At 26.2% G+C, this 26,216-nt stretch overlaps 2 protein-coding genes across 4 annotated transcripts in view; one reads left to right on the top strand and one right to left on the bottom strand.

The window, feature by feature from the left end:
* Positions 1 to 5,073: 5,073 nt before the first annotated feature.
* On the bottom strand, positions 5,074 to 25,959 carry LOC105248075 (myosuppressin). Of its 2 annotated transcripts, XM_011252648.3 has the most exons (4): positions 25,842 to 25,959; positions 24,060 to 24,147; positions 5,784 to 5,986; positions 5,074 to 5,546 (listed from the first exon to the last, which is right to left on the bottom strand). In XM_011252648.3, the coding sequence occupies exons 2-4, from the start codon at positions 24,062 to 24,064 to the stop codon at positions 5,458 to 5,460; spliced, it is 297 nt and encodes a 98-aa protein (XP_011250950.1). In that variant the 5' UTR covers positions 24,065 to 24,147; positions 25,842 to 25,959; the 3' UTR covers positions 5,074 to 5,457. The 2 variants fall into 2 exon arrangements, with proteins under 2 accessions (XP_011250950.1, XP_011250951.1); XM_011252649.3 differs by lacking the exons at positions 24,060 to 24,147; positions 25,842 to 25,959 and adding an exon at positions 15,720 to 16,078.
* Positions 17,593 to 26,216, top strand: part of LOC105248076 (acyl-CoA synthetase short-chain family member 3, mitochondrial) — a 22,200-nt gene continuing 13,576 nt past the window's right edge. Inside the window, exons 1-2 of one of the 2 annotated variants that reach the window (XM_011252650.3) lie at positions 20,366 to 20,434; positions 20,827 to 21,050. In XM_011252650.3, coding sequence (XP_011250952.1) covers positions 20,936 to 21,050 — 115 coding nt within the window. In that variant the 5' untranslated portion in view covers positions 20,366 to 20,434; positions 20,827 to 20,935. Of the gene's footprint in view, positions 17,725 to 20,365; positions 20,435 to 20,826; positions 21,051 to 26,216 lie in introns of those variants that run through there. The other variant, XM_011252652.3, reaches the window with a different exon arrangement.

Genomic DNA, 26,216 nt, shown 5'->3' with positions numbered 1-26,216 from the left:
GCATGTAATTAACAAAAGAAATGTAGAAGAATGATAATTAAGAAATTGTTTCAATGTTTGATCAACATTTTAATATAGCATAAATGGTATTTATTATAATTAGCAAAATCTCTCGAATAAACAATGAGTTTGTTGTAATATCGATTAAGACATGTCAAATTGCAATCAAATATTACATTTTATGTCTCAAGTATTAAGATAAAAATTTTTATCTAATATCTACTATCTAAATATAGCAAATATAAATTATATTTTGTATTTATCTCATGCTTAGTCGATAAGAAAATGATTGAATAATGAGGCACACGAGCCGAGTATCGAACTGACTGTGTAAAAATGTACATTTGGATGATTAAACTCTAGTCAAAGTTGTTATTTGTTTTACTTTGTTATAAATATTAAATTATCTTAAAAAATCTTCGAAAAGTTTTATTGTTAATTATGTAAGAATTTTTATTAATCCAAGAACGGATCGCATCCTTATAAATAGTGTTTTTTAATCTTTTATTTCGTGAAACACGTTTTTTTAATAACGGAATTAATTGTGTGGAAAAAGATAAATTAATTTAAGGCAATTGCGTAGGGCTTAATTCAATGTCTTAACGTGTCTTTTTTATTTCTTTTTAATAAATTCTTGTGAAATTGTGTGCTACGATGTATTTGATATATTATAAAATATATTGTACGAGAGAAATGAGGAAGTGTGGAGGAGAAAACATGGTATCCCGACTCATCTGTTACGACCGTTCTTAGATTAAACTTAGGATAAGTAGAAGATATTGTGTGATGTATCACTTTGAGTGAATTATATTAGCCGCACTCAAATATAAGTAAAGAATAAACTGTTTTCATTTATACAAGGAAATGTTCTTTTATATACATTTACATAATTATTATATTATATATAATAAAGAGTTGTGTGTGGAATATTCTTTGTTTTATTCTCTCACATCAAAATTTGATAGTATTAGAAATGCACACACACACACACACACACACACACACACACACACACACACACACACACACACACATATATATATATATATATATATATATATATATTCCACATTTAATAAATATTTAAATATTGAATCTTCAGTAATTATAGTATTATTCGAATAGAACAGATTAAAGAAGATATGAAAATTAATATATACTAAAAAATGAACAATAAAATAAAAATGTCACTTCGAAATAAGTTATAAAATAATATACATGTATGTATAATTTTTTTCCAAGTTTTGAAAAGTCACCTAAAAAATATATATCTATCTAATATATATATATATATATATATATATATATATATATATATATATGTCATTTTTTAAAAATAAATTATATTTTAATTATGTGTATATATTTATAAGTATGAAATATCAAATAAAATAAATTTATATAATTTATTTTTAGAATTTATTTTTGAATATCAGAAAAAATATATATTTAAAAACATCAAATAAAATAAATTTTTGATTCTTTGAAAAAGATATATTTAAAATATAAATAATCTAAAAATAAATTATGAAATATTTACACACATATCCAGATAAAATAAACTTGTGATTTTGTGAGTTATCGTATTAACATCGTTTCTTATTCTTTTATCTCATAGATTTCTAAATTAGAAATATTATATGGAATTTTAATGTTTCATTTTATCGCAATGAAATAATATATATTCCGTGATGTTTGTCCATCACGTTTGCGTCATCCTGTGGATAAAACGAGATAAATTACGCACGACTGGAATAAAATATAAGGGCTATCGAGAAATGCACGTGGGTTAAATTAGGGGGAACATAAGATACAAGATCTTTTTTGTCGTTCTATACGCGCCATAAAGACTACTTAAAATGCAGAATGGTCGACCGGGGAAAAACAAATATTGTCGCATAGGTAATTACTTAGACGATGGCGACAAGAGACATCAATCTCTGAAGTTTGCGTGTCATTGCCGGCTTTAAAATTTCGAGCTTTTCTTTACGTTAGATATATTAAATATATGTAAGATAAAAAGGAAAAAAAAATAAAAGTTCTTTAGATGATATGTGCGTATGTGTGATACTAAATCCCGAAACAAATTAATTGAAATATAATCAATCACGATCGGCAAGTTATTTATTACTTTTATGTAATGATCTCAATATGTAATTTTTTATTATCTATCAATCTCTTACACAGTTAACTTTCATTGATATTCTTGATATTTTCGTTTTTTTTATCCTCTCATTCGCGGACAGAGTTCGATTTCCGCAAGTTCGATCCATCAATCGCCGCCGGAAATCGAGTCTCTGGGGAATATCTGGCTCGAAGTATTCTTCTTTTCCCTTTTTCTGTTTTTGATTTTGTAACATATTCTTGGGAATTCCGCATGTAAATTATGTCACTAATTATAAAGTAATTTGTGAATATAACTTACAGATACAATATACATTCGCATGTACCTATTTTTAAAAATTGCCCGATAAAATTCTAAGTCTTGTATTAGCAATCCATTTAATATGGAGAGTGCATATTTTTTTTGGAGGAATTGTTTTTAATTTCACCAAAGATATATATAAAGATATATATATATATATATCTTTATATATATCTTTGGTGAAGAGGAATGATATATATATATATATATATATATATATATATATATATATATATCATTCCTCTTCCCATGTGACACGAGATTAAAGCCGTTCTTGACGAACACTTGTTGGTTATTATATAATATATATATATATATATATATATATATATATATATATATATATATATACAGGGTGATTCGAAAGGTCAGGTCAACCAACTAGGAGATGAAAGAGGAGTTTGAGTAGAATAAATAATGTAAATAAACTTTTTTGATATTCGCTATAGTTTAGTAAATATTGCACTTTATGTGTACAAAAAGCGTAAAACTCCTTCAATAATTTAAATATTTTTCCTCTGTGTAACGTATTACATAGTAGAATTTGTATGACCTCCAATAGCGTTTTCACTGATAACGACACAGCAAGTATGAACAGAGTACGAATGCGGCAAACAATTAGATCACAACATTATGCAACGTAAACAATCTAAAAAACGTACTCTGAGCAAAAACTTCATTAAAAAATGTCTTTTTTTGTACTCGCTATGATTTAGTAAATCCATGTTTCGCTTAAAAGACGACAGTATTCAACTAGCAATAAAGAAGACAAGTTATAACAAGCAAATAAAGAAGAGAATTGGATAACCAAATTCTTATACACAGAAAATTACACCGTGATCAAAAATTGAACATGTTTAGCAACGAGGAATATCGCGATATGCATTATCTGTATGGACTTTGTGATGGCAATGCCGCGCTGAATTATGCTTGCGTAATAAATTAATTAAATAAACAACAGCATTTTGAACACCTGCTTTAATGAACGCAAAAAAACATTATGTGTCATGCAATGTATTGTTTATTTTGTAGTTAAAATATAACACACACATATTTTCTATACACTCATATAAAGTGCAATTACTTACTAAACTATAGCGAATATCAAAAAAGTTTATTTACATTATTTATTCTACTCAAACTCCTCTTTCATCTCCTAGTTGGTTGACCTGACCTTTCGAATCACCCTGTATATATATATATATATATATATATATATATATATATATATGATATAATAACCAACAAGTGTTCTGAGAATTATTTTATATGTATATGTGCATATATATCTGTTATATATATATATCTGTTATAATAATTATGCTTTACAAGTCGAAGGTTACGCATATAACTTTTAATGCAAGCAAAACTATAAGTTAATCAATTGACGATAAAATTGAATGAAACATTATTGTTTTAAATCCAGGATGCATGATGAAAGGTATTCATATTTATATATTTTCATTCACTATTTAATCTTTATTTATTTAAATAGCTGTATACACTTGTTCATATCTCTTTTATCTTCTTTTGCAGTAAATATAATAAGTATTATAATAAAATATTATAATAAATGTCGTCTCTTAAAAATGGCGATAAGTGAATGCATAGCTTTATTAAATTTAGAAACATGATTTTTATTAACAAAAATGATTAATATAAAATATCATTTATCTTTCAATTTATAGTAAAATTTTATAATAAAATTTTTATTCTTAAAAAAGATTTGATATATTAAACCTCGAATTTTGAAAAGTTAGAAAAAACAATGATAATTCTTTTTAAATTAAAAGAAAAGATTTATATATATATTTCAATTTTCTATAATAACGCTATGTGTCCACTTTTTACATCTTGTACGGAGAAATATAACTAAGTAAATTAATTAAATAAACAAAATTAAGTAGCAAATGAATGCATATGTGAATTTAAAATATTGCTTGATATATACATCCTGAGATTAACTCAATTAAAATGTATGTCTAATTTAATTATACCACTTTCAAACTAATTGTCACTAGTGTCACTGATCGTGTTGCGAAGCGTAAAATAATTGATTTACAAAATAAATAGTGTATGAACCTTATACAACACCCTTTACTTTCATGTAGAGAATCATTATCCCACAAGCGAGAAGATGAGAGTGATTAATTGGAAATAGTGCTCGCGCAAAAATCGATACGACACAACGTTCCTACGTTCTTACATTCATAAAGTGGCGATGATAATCTAATTGTTAGATCTAGTTAAAGTAGGATATGGAATTAATAGACGAGTAAATTCGAGACATTCACGAGATACAGTGTAGATTAAAGTAGTACGCTTGTTGTGTAATGTATGTAAGTTACATGTTCTATTTGGCGAGATAATATAGATTTATGAAAATAGCATTCAATTAAGGATATATTGATAACATGTTTGAATATAAAATTATTTAAAATTGACGAAAGATATCGTGGAATTTATTTTTCTAATTTTATGAAAAAGATAGACAATTCTTGAGCGTGTTGCATATAAATTACTTTATAAATATTAAAACATGTTTTTTTTTTTTCAAAAGAAGAGATTATTTTTATATATTACAAAAATTAATTATTTTTCATATACATATAAAAAAATTTTGTTCCAAAAATGGAACGTTGGCCGTTAATAGATATGTTAAGATATAAAACATTTAATTAAGATTTCTCTATAAATGTATCAAATACATTTTTGTCGAATAAACAAAGAACATAAAATTGCATTAAAACTCTTAAAATCCAAAACATACTTACTTTTGATTCAATACTATAATGCTCGAAGAAACCAATTCCTTTTTTATATACAGCAAAAAAAAAGAAGATTATCAAGGAGAATATTAACGTTAATAATCGGGATCAGATAATTTCATCTTTTAGCGCGTACGTATGATTGTAAATTCTTTCTTTTTTTTACATTCGCCAAATGTCTTATGAGTCGATGACGATAACTGAAAACGAAAGAGAACTTGAGATCGTTTATCGCTTGTGCGAATACAGAGCAGGCCATCGTTTTTAACGTCGTTTTCCGAAGCGCAAGAAAACATGATCGACGTCTTGCCTCTTGACACTGCTGTCATAACGGGGCAAGTTCTCTCGATATTCTGAAAGCAATTCAACGGAAATCACATGGTTATTCATCGCTGTAATCTATCTTTTCAGTTTAAAAATATGAAATGTGAGTTTTTAAAAATATTTAACAATCGACAATATAAATTAATATACAAACAATAATATATAAATTAATATACAAACAAAAATAAAGAAATATCGTACATATCAATTACGCATGTGGATTTAGGTTTAATTTTCTAAAAAATTATACGCGATTATTCGATCACCTCTGTCGTCAACGAAATCATTCATTTCTCTGGCATCCCATATTCTGGCGATAGCGACACAGATTTTACGCAATCTAGGTGGAAGCTCCTCAAGAAATTCTGAATTGCACTGAGCGGGCATCGCGCCGAAAGATTCACCGGATAGAATTGCCATGGTCGTTATAGATATGAGAATCATCAACGTTGGGCTCATCATTTTTAAGCTGTAAAAAAAGAATATACATGTGTATATCGTTTCGTGTCGATTAACAATGTATTCTTTTAAGCTTCTTCTTGTACTTTAGAAAAAAAAGACATTATAATATATGATTCCAATTATTTTATCATATTGAAATAAATATCAATATAAAAAATATTTATTTCAAGAACATTTCTGCGTATTTAATAAAAATAAAATTTATAACAAAATTAGACACTTTCGAATCGTTGAATTCATATATAAGTTTAAATTGACACACTGCTCAAGGGAAATAAAATATTGAATTATAAATCATGAATTATATATTTTCCGATAGTCATTTCCGATGTTCTTTATGCATATTAATATACAGCATATTCATCATAGACTAATGTTTGCATATATTGACCTTAGAACCGAAGTATTTTCTTCACTTGATAAAAGCCTATTGAACATCACACACATTAGAAGTCCACGTATTAATACTCACATATTAATACGTATCAATATTCAGTATTCTGAATAGAAAGTGAATATCGCATGATATGATTCAATGTACAGTGAATATCCATATTAATATACAAACAATTTCGATACAAATGTTATTAATATTGATTTCTATGGAGACATTGTACGAATTATTTTATAATTATTGCATGAATTTTTTATTAGAATAAATATTTTGATTGATAACAATTTAATTAATTATTGTTTGCCACGAAAAAATACCTTTCTTTTAAAATACTTAAAAATATCTTTTGTTATGTTTAAAAATTTTAATTTTGTGTTTAAATGTGTAAATGTTATACTGCCCCGCATATCGCATAGTTCTTTACGCATATCTTGTGTCACTTATGAGGAATTAAATTATATATTATACTATAAATATATAAATATATAAATATATGTATTCCGCAGAAATGTATATAAGCTCAATAGTTAAGTACGAGAGAAATGATAGAAACAAGAGTTGACTAAGAAAAATATTTCACGCGAGTGCATCGCGTTACAAAAGAAGCTGGACTGAAAGAGCAAAAATCGAATAAATGGAACTTATCGAGACAAATGCGATCTTACGAGCAAATTCAAAGCGAGAGGAGAAATCGCGTTACGAATATTCGCGTGCTTGGACTGTCCAACAATTTTTATTTTGTTTGCATTGGGAAAAATCGGATAGATTGAAAGCGAAACAAAAGCTTATATTATAGTCAAAGACAGAAATTTGATATTTCTCTTACATTTATAGGATACGAAAAGTGCTGCCGTGAAAACAAATATCTCGCATGTGCAAATTTCGTACAGTTTCACGCAAGCTTTTGATGTTGAACAAAATATTAAAAGTCATTCTGTTCTTTCTTTATAAGAACTTTGGTCTCCTAAAAATTTATGCCAGTTCATGCTTTTAGTAGTGAAAATAATATTTTAAAAAAATAATATTCCCCTTTATAGCCGTCGTCTTCTTCAGTTGATGTTAATACAATAAAATTTATTGAAGACTATTAGCCATAGTAATAATTTATAACTCTGGTATTTCGAGTTAGTTAAGCTTATACTCATAAAAAACTTCTGAGAGAAAATAAAAATCATTTACATCAACGTTTAAAAATTAATGGTTTTTTTGAGGAGTTTTGACACGTAAAGAGAAGAAAATATTGTTCGAATAAAATATATAAAATCTATTTCATAGAAATATTCTTTACGTATATGTTCAAATTACATTCTAAACAAATATTATTCATTTATACATCTTGCAGCAAACATTTAATGAGATTTTTAATGAGAATCTCGACTATTTCTTCAAGACGTATGTAAATGCCAAATATAATTTTCGAATCATATTTCGCAGGGATGTATATATATAACGAATACGAGTCTACACAATTGCGGTACGCGGACCGGAACAAATAGGCAACCTGTTGCTGATTTGCTGTCGCTTGATTGATAGAGCGAATAATCGCGTTTTATTTATTCTACTAAACGTGGGTGGTAATGTATATGTAAACGTAGAGATGCATGTTATAATATTAAATAAGTAAAATTTGCTTAGTTATAATAGAATAAAAAACAATTTTAAGAAGAGAAAATATTTCCTAATCTTAATATATTTATGTATATATTTGTATAGAAAAACTTTTAAATTTTGTCGCAGATGCATTCAAGTTTTTCAGAATGTCTGTAATTATTTAAATAGATTTCTAGAGAAACAAAAAACAAAATAAATAAATAAAAATCAGATTAATTACATATTAGATGTCAAAATTACATTTTCTCAAATTGAATAAATAAAAATGATACTGATTAAAGCAAGATTTCACCAAAAATCAATGAATATTACACTGAGATCTTCAGCATTCTTTGTTCTTCCCTCTTATGTGTATGCTTCACTAATTATGATTTCATTAAAAAATTAATTACTATTATTAACTGTTTATTCTTACAATCAATAAAATTTCATTGTTTGTAGCTCTATACTTTAATTGAAATCATTATTTTACATCAGCGATAATATATTAATCCATTTAAGAAAGTAAAATTTAAGTAAATTTATAATTATATGAAAAGTTTCATAAAAGTTTGAATATTTATAAAGATAAATAGAGACTCAGTATTTCCACGAACAGAAAGAATTAAAGTGATCTCTTTGTATTATGATTGTATCGTTATCGAACATGGTTTAAGTTTAATTAATTTTTGACACCTCGGAGACATACATTGATATTTTAGTTGAAGGCCAAAATTGAAATGCAAAGGACTAGCAACATTATTTACATTTGCTTATTGCCAATGACGACTGCACGTACGCAAATATTGACGCTGCAACGAGTAGATAATGCAACTCAATACTAAAAACGTGGGTCTTTATATATTCTAAATCGATACACATATATAATTACTGTCTTCGTTGCTTTAAGTTGAAGTTATATAATCATAAAAAGCAATGCTATGCAAGAAAATAATTTAGATAAATATGCGGAAACAATATGAAGGAAAAAAATTTCTTGATAACAGACATTTTAAAATATCGGAAACTTAAGAAAGATAATGATCGAAGATAATTACAAAACTTTCAATTCTGACTCACTTAAGAACGGTTAGGAAAGAATCGACAACGCCATCAAAACAACGATATAAGCTTTGATCCCTTTCTTATAAATTTTAATATAGAATATAGTATACTGTGTACGATGAAGAACAGAGATGTAACAAAATTATAAATTCAAAATTATAAGCAACAAAATACTTTGTAAACTAATATATATAATTGAGAATATTTAACAAATATTAATAAATATTATAATGCATTTTCTGTATTAAAAGAGACCATAAAAACTAGACTATAAAAACGAGACTATAAAATATGTGTAAATTAAAAATTAATTAAAATAATAATAATTATAATATTATACTTTTTTATATTTGTACCATTAATAAATAAATAATAATAAGGATGATTAATAAAATAAAAATTAATAAAATATTAATATTAAAAAATGTATATATTAAATTAGTGGCAAATGTGTATATAAAATGTTTATCATTAATATATCATTATTTTCAATATCAGCAATTATAGAAATTAATCAACAATTATATGGATACATATATGAAATGATATATATACGTGATACATTATCACGTATATATCCGTCATATATTTATACATATATAAATATATTTATACACATATACACATATAACTGTTGTTTTTAAGAAAATATATTATTTTATATATATATATATATATATATATATATATATATAAGTTCAATTTTCTTAGCTAGAAAAAAAGTTATAAAAATAGAAAAAAGTAATAAAAAAAATATACGCATATATGTATGATATGATAAAGATATGATACAAATAAAATATATTGACAAAGTATGTCGTATATATTATATTCTGAAATCTCCTGAATTATTAATACATGAATGTGATGTTATGCATACGCATAAACACATATATCTTGCGAGCATCAACTATGTTTCGGTCCCCTTTGCTCTGATATCACGAATACATCTCACGTAAATCGACTACGCAACTATCTGCAAAGGTACCATGAAATATTAATATAGATGAATCGATGAAGATGAGACTTTCTTTCACCACTATAAGCAATCACAGATGTATAATTAAAAAAAAACTAGAACTGAATCTTTTTTAAGATATTTGTAATTTCTTTCAAAAAACAGATATGTGTGTGCATTCTATATCTTTCTCTTCAAAAAGTTTTTTTTATTCAACTTTAATTAAAATAAGACAATTTATTGAAACATAATTAAAAGAAACATCTAAAAAATTTAGAATAACTATTGATATATCTAGTCTATAATATTATATAATATTATATATAATGTATAATGTTATATAAAGAGCAATGTCGAGATTATAAAATGTAAGATTAAATATTATTTTAATAGTAATATCCGCGCGAGCATTTCTGTGTACAACAGCTCAAATAATGACTATTCTTAATATTCATGTAAAAAGAAGGTGTATAAATAGAGATTGAAGAGATATAATTAATCCTCATTTTTTAGTCTGAAAATTCAAAATCACTGTTTACAAAAAGCAATTTAAAAGCCGTTATTTAATCCTTAAAATTTCTTCAGTTTTTTAAAAATTAACATAATTAATTTATTAAAAGATAATAAATCTTAATAAGTTTTAATTGTACGATACTAAAATCATCGAAGCCTCTTGAAATTTTATTCCAAATAAATTGCTAAATATACACACACACACACACACACACACACGCACGCACGCACGCACGCACGCACGCACGCACACGCACACACACGCACGCACACACGCACACACACGCACACACACACGCACACACACGCACACACACACACACAAATTACACACACACACACACACACACACACACACACACACACACATATATATATATGGTGTCTAAATCAGAATCTCTGATGTACATTTTGCTTCACCGATTTTTCTGACACAACTATCGATTGCATACATGAGTGAATAATCCTTCCCTAGAGAGGAATATAATCCTTCCTCTCCAAATATCTGTCTTTTTTACATATGTTTTTTGTCATCCTCTATATTACGAGTATTATCTATAAGTCTCGACAGAGAATCAGTATGAAATTATTTTCTATCTGTAACATCGCGAAATACAAAAATGATTGATATTAGAAACTAGAAAGATTGTCTTGTGATACTTATTATGAATACTTGATATTGATGTTCTTTAAATCGTTTCTAATAAAGTCTATTTGCTTCGCAAGATTTATATTTCATGGATTCTATTTCATGTACATGAAGACATCCTACATCTAACAAGTGTAAAAAATTCTGTCAGAAATTTCGGATAGTTTTAGTATATTACCTTCACGGTATTGCAATTCCAATAAATGTAGCACGTTTGGCAAAAGAAAAGAGATACAAGACATATAAAATACGTTTCATTGGCAATAAATCACTTAAATGGATATTAATTGTAAAAAAAATTGTTTGTCTGGATATTAATTGTAAAAAAAATTGTTTGTCTGGTTTTCTTCAGTTTTTACGACATACTCTGAGATAGCTCGGTATACAGCTATTGCGCACTTAACGATAAAAATGTTCATCTAATGGGTTCTATTAGTATCATGTTTATTGTATTTTAAAATGCATTACTTTAATAAATCAAGTCAATGGTACACATACCGACCATTTTTCGAGAAAGACTATTAGACAGAGACTTGCTCATAATAATTTCTGGAATTGTAGCACACACTGCGTTTTCTTTTATTTTAAATAAATATAATTTCGATTCCCGATTCAGCGACTTCACCCCGATATTTTTCTCGTCTACGTCTCTTCAGGGGGGTAAAGAGGGTTTTATAGAATTTCTTAAAAATGAGAATCTATATCTTGGTTAAATGCACCAAGTAAAATATATGCATATGCCGTGTTTTCGTTTAAAATTTCGCGTACAATTAAAAAGAATTTTTTCAGGCATTACCATCCGCTGTGGCTCGTAGACGCTAGTTTTCTTATCATGTTATTAAATATAATTTGTTAGTGAGCCTTGAAAGTAACTTTCTGTCGTGACAATTTAATATAATAAAAAAGTGTGTAACATTAACGAGTGTACGTTTCAATTTCTCTCTCTCTCTCTCTTTTTATTTTGCAATAAATATTTCTATGTGTGTATAAAATAAAATGAATAATTTATGTGTGTATAAAAATATTAATTTAACACATAATATTCATATTATTTAAAATTATTTATTCTGTTATGAATTATTTTATCAATCTATAGTCAATCCTTCCTTTTTCCTTAATAAAAATTAAAGAACAAGTAAAATTTTAAGCTTTTCCATAAAAGATTGTAAAATTTAAAAAATGTTAGAAAATAAAAACAAATATAATAATAAAAGTTATAATATAATATTTCAGTATTGCAATATATCCATTCATAATAAGTCGAAATAATTAAATAAAATATCCTCGAGATTCTATTATTTTGTGATTATAAAATTCAGTCATGGCAATGTCTAAATGCGCTCGTCATTTCGTGGTATGGTCAAAGTAGTTCAACGAAACTGTTGCATCAACGATTGTTATAATTATTTAAAGAGATAATTTTATGCCTATGACTCGACAAGATGTTTGCTCATTTATATAAATATTGATATCGTGTAGATTACGAGTTTGTGTAACAACTAAATTTGTGGACTTCCAAAGTTGTCATATGGTATCATGTCAGATTAAACATGCACGATAATGTATCGCAATTTAGATTAAATATACATGACATCACGCATTTATTTCAGAAAAGTTAGTGCTTACAAATTTTCTAACTTTGTATGAAACTTTATCCTCTGTTTCTGTAGGTGCTCTTATGGCGATTTATATATATATATATATATATATATATATATATATATATATATATGATATCAAGTGCTAAAGTTTTGCGCTCGGAAATATCATAAAAGTTTAGATATAATAAAGAAAGTCAGACACACACACTCTCTCTCTCTCTTTTTCTTCGGATTATCCTACGCTATTTGTAATCTTTCTTTAGGAAAATAATAATTCTTAATATTTTTACTTCAATGAGAATGTAACTTCGTTCAGATATTAAAGATCTAAAGAAGCGAAAAAGCTATTCTTTATGAGATATCGCTCGAAACTCGGTAACATTTGGTCAGGATATCATATACAAGTTAAGTGGACGAGGCTTTAGGGAAAATGAAATGAACGATTCGATCGCATTTGTATGACCGAGTGTATGTATTCAAGGAAAATCATATCTATATGGGATTTACGCGTATTTGTTTTTTGATCCATCTTTCAACAAAGTATAAATACATATGAACGCGTTGAAAAGATAATAATCCTTTCTACGTGAGAGAAAATGTTAGTTATCGTATTATTAAGATATCTCTCTTATTCAAGATTTTTAATATTTTTGAGGTGATACTGAAAACACGAAAGAGATAAGCTCAAATAAATTCGATAAATTAATTAAGTCTCTGTATACTGTTTGCAAATTTTAATAAATTGATAACTGCCACATATGTTATACTTTTTTATATAAATTAAGCTTTATAATTTATGACGCAAAATCGCACTATTTATATATATATATATATATATATATATATATATATATATATATATTATATAAAAATCTTCAATTCTGATATATGATTTATAATGCGATTGGTTCATATTGCACAACACTCATCTTTGTTTCAAAAATAACTATTCAAAAATGAAGAAAACAAATTATCGTAACGAAAAAGTTATCGTAATGATAAAGTTTCGTTAATAACGAAATTGCAATAAAACATCATATATAGTTATCACAGTTTAGAAAAAAATTTTACGCCCACATAGTAATGTAAATTACCTCTCATTAATCTTAAGATACTTTAAATTTCTATTAAAGTATTAATTATTTACGTATTGAACCATTATTCTACGTCTATTTATCATATCATAGTATCGAGAAATATCGTACCTACAGCAGTTTATCCCATTTTTCAAAGTGTCAACTTCAAAGTTTAACGTTTTAAAAAAGTAGAGACAGAATCTTATATTACTAAATAGCCGAATAAAAAAATTAATATAACGCTAGGTCAATTTTATCGTAACATTTTATCCTTTACGCATACTTAAAACATCAAAGTTTGAAATTAATTCTCTTTTGAAACATTAGATCGCTGTATATTTTACGCTTTTCATATTATCAATAAGTATATATATATATATTTTATATTATATATATATATATATATATATATATAAATATATATATATATATATATTTTTTTTTTTTTAATTTTCGAATTGTTGCAAAACTGACATATGATATTTTTTCTTAATTTCTCTTTCAAAATTTATAATTAACTTCTTCTTAAAATAATAGCTTTATTACAATTTTTTTTCAAATGTTGTGTTATTCTATATTTTAGTTTCAAATTTTTACACCTGAGTTTTAAATTAAAAGTCCAAGTCTATTTCAAATCGAAGACAAAGATAATATTCCATTATTTATTTTCTTCATATTTAATTTTTGAAAAAAAAGAACTTTATTTATAATTTTTGATAATTGAAAAATTATAAACGTTTCAAAAATATTTCTACTAATAAGTATTATTTTGGAATTTTCAGATGTTTGGAATGTTCGGATTTAACGATGTATATCAATTTATACCCTCGTATTTTACCTTCATCCTATAATCCTTGTACATTTTATGTAAAGTAAAATACAAAATGTATTATCTAATAATAATATACGCGTACAATCCAATTTATATGCAGATGATGTAATATAATATAATGATTATATCAAATGTTTGATCTGTACATAAAGTGCAGATTTTATCATATGACTTCCGCCTGCGCGTTCTTTTACCCTTGAAATAAATTCATTGCCAATCGAAAAGCTTCGAAGAAAAATGTCAAGAGAAAATATAACATTATTTAATAAATAAACGGAAAAATAATTGTTACAGTATAATATTGAAATATATTTCACACGTTTTAGTCCGTAAATAATAATACTTTGTACATTGGTTTAAAAAGAAATCATCCGAAAATTCGCAAAACACAGATTGTTCTTTGCTGCCGTTTTCTAATATATAATAGTCAGCTTATACTAATCAGCAAATATAAGCGAATGTTTGGCACATAATTCAGCTGCAATCATATTGAGAAAATTCCAATGAAATAGATTACATCGACTCGAATGCTTTAAAGCTGTTTTAATATTTCAAGTGTATTTGTATTCTTCACGTGGGTGTATATATATTATATTTAGGAGAGCAACGATTCTCTTTTTTAATTTTTAAAATAGATAAATTAAAATTTTTTATACGTCAAATATTTGTGTATAATTATTTTTATGATTTTTGTAACATTACTCTTTAAAAAAAACATTTTAATATAAAATCGAATTTTTATTTAATAAAATAATGAAAAATATGAGTTTCTCAATAATAGTTCTTTATTTCCTTTTTATTTTTCAGACACATTTATTCAAGTATATATAATTTGTATATAAAAAATATCTCTCACTTATATTAATTATTCTATATTAATATCTGACATAGCTTTGTAACAATATCATCTAAATTTCATGAAAATTATACGATTTGAATGTCATTAATATTTTAATAAGAAATCAGTCATTAAAGCTGGACCCGATGAAAAATTGAACATATTCTATGTCCTTCAAGAATATTTTTTTCCAAATAAATTATATTAAACGGTACAGTACCAACCTGGCGAGAGCGCAACGATAGTGGAGAGTGTCGTCGCGGTCGAGAAGACAGTCAGAAAGAGCGAGATTAACAGCTTCGTCGCGCGCGTTCACCCCTAGAGTTCCTTTTATTACGCGAAGACGCGCTATAAGAGGAAGGAAATCGCGAGTGGAACGGGAACGGTTCAAATTGCAAATTTCAAATGACAAATTTCGGTTCGATCCGTTTTGACGCTAAAGGAATCGCGGAATCGCACGGCGACGGGATGGATGCGGGCACGAATGGTTACGGCGACGATCCTCAGATGAAGAGGACGAAGAGTTGCGAGTGACACGAGGGGTGGCCGCCGGCGAGAGAGGTCCCGGGCGATACCGTACGACAGTGGCGAGAATCCTACGGAGATCAGCCCTTAAATACGCGCCGTATTCCAATTGCCATGCGCACGTTTTATTGGGGCGTCAGAGAGAAATCATAGGTCGATGCGTAGCTTCGCCCACGTTCCCTTCGCATTATCCTTTTATCTTTTCGTAGTGGTCAAGATGCGACGCGTTTATCGATTGACTTTTCTCATTCACATGTGAAAAAATTTCACGCATAAATCTGTCGCGGGGCACAACTTACATAACACGACGTCGCTAAAGGGACAATTACAATCACAAACTTGTTGCTTTCGCGCAGACTTTCGCTGAGACTTGCATGCAAATTGTATGAGGCTGTCGGAGAAAAATACAATTTGATCTTTCTACGATAAAGGACGAAAGAAGTAATAATAATCACATAAATAATAACAATGATAAGATAATAAATTATATGTGAGAGATAGATTATAAATAATAAAGAAATGGTGCAAACACATATTAGTGAAGTCACAATGAAAATAATAAAAATTGTATGTGACACATTTGTGAATTTATATCGTATTTTTTTACTCATATTTTTTATTATAGTATAATTTTTATTATAGTATTAATTCTTTTTAACCTTATCAATTAAAGAATCAACAATTGAAAGATTGAAAATTTTTAAATTATTATCAAAGAAAAAATTTAAAGTTATGTTCATGTAAAGAAATTTATTCTTTATATGAATATAACATTGCATGTTTTCTTTGATAATATTTTAAAAATTTTCAATTTTTCAACTTTTTCAACTCTTTAATTGACAAAGTTAAAAAGAATTAATATGTCTTTTGAGATTATATTTGTCGTGGAATTTACGTCATCGTCAAGATTTTATTCTCGTGAAATATTTTGTCTATAAACTTGCGTGATTTGCGATATGCAGTAAATAGAAGAATTTATGCGCGACCACATACATAAAAAGCTATATGTAGAATATATCTTAAGACATCAAAATTTTTTATTTGAATTGTTTCTATGTGTCTTTTAATGTCATGAAAAAAATAATATAATTTACGTTATATTCCTCAATAATTTATAAAAGCTTTCTCAACAATCTTCAACAAAGTCAATAGTATAATAAAAAAGATATTAAAAAAAATTAAGATGTATTAAATTTTTATGACATATTTAGGTTTTTTTATCCAGTTATAATTTTTATTATACCTTCCGAATCAAGTCATTTGAAGCGATAAAGCATTTAAACAGTGAAATGAGAAAGTGTATAAAAACAATACCCATAGAGCACGAATGATTATTTGTCGATTGAAAATCGAATAAAGTATTACAAATGTAATGTAAAATATATGTATCGATGTAAAATATTACATCGTAGAAATGTTTCAGAAATGTTAGATATTGAGTAAGTAAATAGATAACATCAAATTGACTGAAAATTACCTATAATGAACTCATTATATAAATCCACTTGCATTTGTGGACTTCGTTATACTCAATGTATATATACTCAATGTAGTCGAGTCAGTCGAGTCAGTCGAGTTTGTCGATTATTAATTGATCATATAAGTTGATATTCAGTTTAACTTTAACTTCTGCCGATTTCTTCTTACTTGAATTAACAGTCGATTTGGTTGTGTTTAGATAATCATAGTTCTTTAAATTTTCACGTAAGTAAATGTTACTTGTTTAATCTTTTTTTATTTAATAAAATTTTTCACTTTAAATATTTAATTTTAGCTATTTCGAATGTTATATGCATTATTAATTTAATTTTAATATTACAACATTGACAATAATTAATGACACCAATAGATATAGTGGAAAAGAATATTCATAACACCTCATTTGCCCGACATCATCATGAACATAATGTACATGATATATAAGATGTTAAAAAAAGATTAGATTAATTGAAAAAAAATGGATTTTGTCAGAGTAAATATAATCTTGGAGATACAAGCAATTTATTAGCTTCTCTTGCTCGCTAGCTATGTAAACTTTAAAAAGATTTAATCAGCTTTATTTAAAGACTTAAGGAAAAAATCTGTACAACTTTTGCATCAATTTGAAGATGCAATGAATAGTAATTATAGATTACGAATAATAATAGTTAATAGAAATTTCATTAGAATTGACACAATTCTATCCCAGATTTGCGTTTCAGCGGAGGCGTCAGGTGCGATACGAAGCGAAATAATTAGCGATTTTTCGAAACTCTAGACAACAGTTTCTCCCACGTAACTCGAATTTCGCTGCTGCGTTACATTAGCTGCATATCACCTATATACTAATAATAATACTAATAATGCTGAAGAATATATACTATGCAATGACTAGTTTGTTACATTAACAAACATTACTTTTGTTGATACATAAAGAAAATATTAAATATTGAAATAATATTTCTCTTAGATATTGGAGTTGAGTCTCTTAGATATTGGAGTGATGTCCACATTGTTAATCTAATTTGCGATCTAAGATGAGTAAATCCGAAAATTTATTATTTATTTATTTATTATTATATTTGTTAAACAAGAAATGTCTCAACGCCCACATATTCTCCGAATTTTATTATTATTTCAGATATTTTCTAGGTAATCAGAGGATTATCATATTTTGCCTCGGTGTTGTTTCAATAATGATAATGATTATATATATATATATATATATATATATATATATATATATAATAATTACATATAAATAGATTAACTGTTTTTTCATTTTTAATAAATAATGATATATATCATAATCAAAAATATATTTCTATTGTTATGTTATTATGTGTTATGTGATCAAACAGTTATGTGATCAAACAGAAAAATTATATTATTTCCAATACTATTTTTTTTTCAATCAATAATTTTAAGATGAAAGTTACATGTGATTGTTAATGCAACAAACTAGTCATTTCTTCGAATTTCCCCCAGCGCTTTTTAACGATGTTCTTGTGTGAGCGGGAGCAATTGTTACAAATACAATAGCTAAGTTATGTGTGTTAAGATATGCATTGACATTCGTCCCTTGTCGCTCACGTAGAGAAAACCGCGTCGCAATTCGATTTCACGGAAGATCGAGTTCTATGTAGAATGCTTGATTATTCCACTGGTCGACTCGTTTTACAGCATGCACTTTATATGATTTACATTTTCGTCACTTACGTGACACTTATGTCATCGCGGTATACATAATGTAATTCAAATTATCTGCTCCACGTATCAAGCAAAAAGAAACCAATTGCTTTTTAATAATTATAATGTAATTCGAATGTAATATAATTCAAATTATCTGTCTTATATAAAAATGTAAAAAATGCCTCAATATCGTTTAATAATAATTTTGATGATGTCAATAATAAAATCAATAATAATAATTTTGATGACGTCAATAATAAAATCATTATCGTTTAATAATAATTTTGATCATATGCAATGACAATATTATGAATAAATAAAATAATTGTTTTTTTTTTATTTTAAGATGACAAATATAATAAAAATTAATTAAATTTTATTATAAAAAAATATATTTCTGATTGTAATCTTCTTAAATCATGCTCGATCTTAAATATAAATAAGCACATGATGTGACGATTAATATCCGAAATCTGATAATTAAGAATAGAATTAATTTGTTAGAGTTTCTTGCACATGTGCAAGAATATTTCGCGCGTAAAAAAACGAAATTGAAAGAAGCAATTAAAACGTGAAAACGCTTAGAATCATTTCGCTAATATACGAAATATCGACTGCAATATTGATATAATAGTTCCTTTCCAACTCACAATATTGTATGAATGTCATACGCACATATTGTAACATTTACATATAATTTACATACAATATATACAGTTCATATGCGTATTAACGTCATGTCTATTATCAATAAGTAAAGATTGATAAATTTAGATTCTTTCCTAAACTTCACATAATAAATTTGACTAATATAAATAATTAACGAAAATTTATTTCGGAAAGAATTGAATAAAATTGAAATTGGGTTGTTATTAATATTTTTTATAAACGATCTTCTCCATGCTTTGTCAATAACTGTCATCGTTTGGAAGTCATGGTTTAACAATTCTCGCGTAATTCAGATATTACCATCCCGAGAATAAAAAATTAATTAGTTACGTAAAATAGAAATAAGTTTGAAATAAGTTGTTTCTGAACAATAAAGAAAGATTCGAACGTTTCGAGTTTGCATCTTAAAATTAAAACCATGACCTGTGGATTAATACTCACTCAGGAAGTTTATGTATCACGTGATTTGTGATTTTGCATACTATTTAGCTTTCAGTCCTTATACAACGACTTTAGTTTTCCACGATACATGTGTCTTCACACATCTTCTTTTCGCAAGTGTATCCATCCCTAAGTACGTATTATATATATTTATTGTCATTGCATATGATAATAATATATAATTACTAATAATAATGAGAATAATTTGTAATAAAAGAAAAAAAGAGAGAGCATTGTGCACTATAAAAATGTAATAATGCAACAGATTATTATATATTATTTTTTATTATACACTATATTTTTTGTCTTTTTTTGTAAATAAATTTCGATAGTTGGGATAATGTCATATTATAAAATGTCACAGTTTATCTTTAAACATTTAACTATTATCATCGACATGATTCATTAATTTATTAAAATTTTTCATGTAAAAATGTAACAGATTTTCACTTAAGATATTAGTATATATATAACATTTGTAAAAGCATTATTTCTGATTTAATTTAAAAGATATTTAAAATATAGCTTCTTTTATATATCGTGGATGGACCCCACTGTGTGGATAGAGAGACGTTATCATTACTACAAATTATAAATATCATATTCGGATATTACTCGAATCAACAGCTGCGAAATGTTGCATCAGATGAATCCCGATTTCTTAAGTGCTCAATCCGAGAATTCAGAAAAATCAGATCTCGAATCATGCATCATGCGTACCAGAATAATACCAAAAGGAGACGGCAATAGTACGTATTTTTTACATTTTTGTATATTGTAGAGTAATTATGGATTAGACGTAAATTAACAATTTTTTAAATCTTTAGTTCTTAAATATATATTTAATTATGAGAAGTACAAAAAAGAGAAAGAGAAAATTACAGAGTATGTGTAAAATAAAATAACACACCTGAATAACCTGTAAACAGTTGGTGATAAGAAATAATTGAATAGTTTACAAGATAATTTATTCTTCTCAATTAATTCTTCTCATTATTTTGTATAAAAAAATAATCAGATAAAATAAATATTTTCTAAAATATTTTGCAGTTTATGTAAAATTTTATCAAATTAAAGTATAAAATATCTTAAACTATTTAATTTTTGATCCATCTTTATATTTTTTATCAGATATGTGAGAAATCTATTTATATAAAAAAATAGAATAATTTTATTTAAAAAAACTAATTCGAAGTGATGTATAGCATGGAAATATGAAGTGCAGTGATGATAATATCACATCCAGCTAATCCTCTATATACCCAACAACTTTTATTTGAACAATTATTTCTCCCTAATCTTACATATCTGATCAGCTATTGTACAAATTTTTTTAAAATTATTTGTTAGAATTATATAATATAATTCTAATTCTTTTCGAGATAATTTATTAAATTATTAAAATATTATGCTACAAAACAAATGTTCAAAAAAAATGCTAAAAAATTCTAATGTGTTGTGAATTTTAAATTTTTTGTTTTAAATAAAACATATATGTTATCTTTTAAAAAGACATTAAATCAAAAGAAATTAAATATATCTTGATTAATTTATAACTGTCAATAAAATAAACTGTAAATAAAATATTTCTTTTTAATAATTTAATTTGTTAATAAAATTGATTTTATTGCAAGCATTAAACTATTTAAAGAATTAATAAATAATTAATAAAAATATAACCAATACTTTAGATTGAGATATTTTATATTTATCATGAGAAAATATATACTGTGCAGCATTGAATGTGTTGATAATTTTAAGAACACAAAATATAATTTTATACTAACACATTGTTGATCGTTCACAAGTAAACTTGTGTTTTCATATTCAAACATTGTTGACCGGTACATAAAAATAATGTAAATTTAAAAAAATAATCAAAATAAAATAAAAATAAAAAAATAATCAAAATTAAATTAAATAATATAAATAATGTATAAAGTATATTGAAATTTATTTAGATTATTTCATTTTCATATTCAACTACAAAAAAATTACCTGAATAACATAAAATTGCCGGTCAACAATGTGTCAAGTATTTATAGATTGTTTTCGATATTCAATTAATACCGATCGCAACAGATTTCATCAGAAACACAGTTTGCATCCGTTGGCGATGCTTATCTCGCTCAAATTAAATTATCAGACGCACCTGCTGTTTTTCTCTCACTCATCATACTATTTTCTACTTCTTTTTTTATTTATCTATTTCTATTTAATTTATTTCTTTATTTAATTTTCTATTCATTCTTCTAACTGTCCTTTACAAATGCAAAAATTACACAAATTAAATGCAAATATAATCATTTATACTTAAGAGATCTTCTTGTATAAAGCGAATCTTTTTGTATAATCGATTTTTTCTTATATCGATTTTTTTAACCTATTTCTATCTATTTCTACATAATTCAATTTATTTCTTTATTTAATGCTCTATTCGTTCTTCCTGACTATCTTTTACAAATGCAAAAATCACACAAATTAAATGCAAATATAATCATTTATACTTAAGAGATCTATTTTTGTATAAAACGAATTCCACAATAATCAATTTTCAAAGCTAATTATTATGCATAATCGATTTTTTATTTGTTCTTTAAATATTACTTAACACAAGATAGAATAGAATTATGTAAAAACATATTTTGAATAAAAATATTTTATTATAAATATATTCAAATATCACGATAAGAAACTAACGAATAAGAGCCACCGCGGATGGTAGTGCGTAAATTTTTCTTAAAGATTAATTATTCGCGAAAATTTAAACGTGCACGAGGTGCATATGCATATGTTTTACTTGATATAAATTTACCAAGATATAAATTCTCATTTTTGAGAATTCTATAAACCCTTTTTACTCCCCCCCTCCCCCCTGAAGGGATGTAGACGAGAAAAATATCGGGGCGAAATCGCTGAATCAAGAATCGAACCCGAGTCTTTCGCTTGCTATATCTCTTCAAGGGGGGTAAAGAGGGTTTATAGAATTCTCAAAAATGAGAATCTATATCTTGGTAAATGCACCAAGTAAAACATATGCATATGCTTCGTGCACGTTTAAATTTTCATGAACAATTAATCTTTAAGAAAAATTTACGCACTACCATCCCCGTGGCTCTTATTCGCTAGTTTCTTATCGTGTTGTTTAAATACATATAGAGCCTAATTCCTTTCAATTTATTTATATTCAAATATATTCAAAATTGCAAACATTTTTATTAATAAGTTTTTTAAAAAACATAATTATTTTTTAGATAATTAATTTTAGAATATATCTAATTTAGCAATCTATTTGAAAAATTATATATATATATATATATATATATATATATATACAGAGTGTTAGGGCAATCTCTTCCCCCAAAAAAAGAATAACACATAATTGTTTCGAAAAAAAATATGTAATTGTTAATTGCAAATTGATTCCCCTCATTATTTTATACATAAAAATATTAAGGTAAAATAATCAAAAAATGAATGTTTTATTAGATATATATATTTTATGATTTATGTAAAAATTAAGAAATTATTTCAGACATCATAACTCGAAAAGTAGTCGATGAAAAAATACTTTATTATAGTGTTTTGAAAAGCTCTCGAGGTAAGCTACAAGACCTTTTTTTGGGAAGAGATTACTCTGACACCCTGTAAACACACACACACACACACACACACACACACACACACACACACACACACACACACACACACACTCATATATAATAATATATATAATAAATAATTTATAAATTACTCACCGCATATCTCGTTGCTTCTTTCATCGTCCGAAACTTTCTTGAACTTTTTTTTCTTTTTTCATCCTTTGCTGGTTTCTTATAGTGTTCACTACTCGTGAAAATGTGATGTAATTAATTAAAATGTGATTAAATTATGCCGAATATGACGATCACGGAACACTTTGCACGTCACTCCCGATTATATATGCGTACAATGATATGCACTTTATTATATCGCGACGGAAGTATAATGTATGATTTATTCGACAAAATTGTGCGCTAGTTACTTCAATAATGCTATATTGTTAATACATATTTGCAATAGTACATGAATCGAAAGATTAAAATAATAAAAAAATGATGTCGCACATCTTTAACAAATAATTTATGTTCGAATTTTAAGTAATTTTATTACTTCGCAGTTTATAATAAGTAGATTAGAATATATGAGAATATAATAGACACAGATTTTCCGACTGTTTCTGATAAATTTCGATCAAACAAATCTCGCGATAAACAATAATATTATATATCATAAGAAAATATATATAAATACTAAAAATAAAATTAATTAATTCTTTATCATCTCGAAATATAATGCAATATAATAAAAAAATTCAGTGTAAAATATTCTTGAATTTTAAATTAATTATTATTTAAATCCTTAATATATTACTTATTATTTAAATCCTTAATATATTACTTATTATTTTAGTTTAATTTGATTACTTTAATCAATCCTTTGTGTTTTATTATATGATCCATATGACAAATTATATTTAGATTAGTGAAACATTTAACATTTAGTAATTATTATCAAGGAGATTGTGTAATGATATTATATATATATATATATATATATATATATATATATATATAATAAAAGGATATTATAATTTATTATTTTTATCTTAGCCATTCCAACTTTTATTTGAGATAGTGAAATGCGCATTATGAAGGACTATTGACGCAATACAATTTTGTGTTGTTTATGAAACTTAATTAGTTATGGTCAGTATTATATTATTTATATAATGAATTATTTTCCGATATATCAAGACTGAATTTAGAAATTCGAACATATACTCGAAGGAATTCGACTACGAAGTGTTTCGCACCACTATACGGTTCGAGTGTCACTGTGCGAATAACGAAGGGCGTTTCTCAGCGACACAGAGAACACAGTGTATCACTTCATCCTTGTTGCCGAATATAAACAAGGATGAAATAATTCACTGTGTTACACTGTGTCTTCTGTGTCGCTTGCTGAAAAAAATGCCCAAAGTCGTAAACCAAATACATAAACATTAGCGCCCTTGGCGCGCCAAGACCAAGCACCGTCTTATTGTTAATTTATTACCGAAATATTTTACGTATTATAACATATAATGTATGTACGGAATATTAAGTGATACATTAAAAATTTTTAATTGTAGGTTTATTAGGTTTATTAAACTGATGTATGCACGGAGCCTCTTATTATGATACTTACTCGAATGAATTCTTGCCATTTAATTACTTTATGCGTTCTCAATCCGAATTACACTTAGATCGAAAAGTTTAAAAGTCTAATAATAAAGCATTGGATAAAATATAATTGAATTTAAGAGTATCATTAAAGAAAAAATTATTCTCTGTAAAGATCGCGACGAAACAATACTTTATTACTTTAAATCCCCGCTCTTTCGATTCTTACTTGATTAAATGAATCACGCGCAATGCGCTTCGAGATTGATCTCGTCACGATATAATTACGTATCATTTATTCATGTGATTACAATAGATCAATAAATCTAACATTACCTAATAAATCTTGTCACGCTTGTACTTAAAAAACTTTGGGGCTTTGACGGAGCGTCTCGCATCACTACTTTCCTATTCGAATGCCACGACGTGAATAAATAAGTGATAGGGTAACAAAGTCGCGACATATCAATATATATAGAATATAATGTTTATGTTGTTTATATACTCCGTCATTGCTAAATCATTGTATATGTATAACATATATACATTTAATGCATTAAAGCAATACTGGAGCAAGAAAATAATATTGCAAAATGCTACATCGAATATCTTTTCTAAAAATGCAATTATGACGAATATCGGAAAATAATTTATTATAATTAATTGATTGATTAATTTTAAACATTATTAAAATAAAATAATTATAATAAT

This window comes from Camponotus floridanus, unplaced genomic scaffold (assembly GCF_003227725.1).
Source record: "Camponotus floridanus strain SB8 unplaced genomic scaffold, Cflo_v7.5 scaffold138, whole genome shotgun sequence".
NCBI lineage: Eukaryota > Metazoa > Arthropoda > Insecta > Hymenoptera > Formicidae > Camponotus > Camponotus floridanus.
This window is presented reverse-complemented; position numbering and strand designations above follow the sequence as displayed.

Excerpts from the sequence above, each read along its gene's own strand:
- LOC105248075 (XM_011252648.3), bottom strand. Across the intron at positions 5,547-5,783 it reads TGATTTCGTTGACGACAGAG|AATATCGAGAGAACTTGCCC; the intron begins GTGATCGAATAA and ends AATTGCTTTCAG.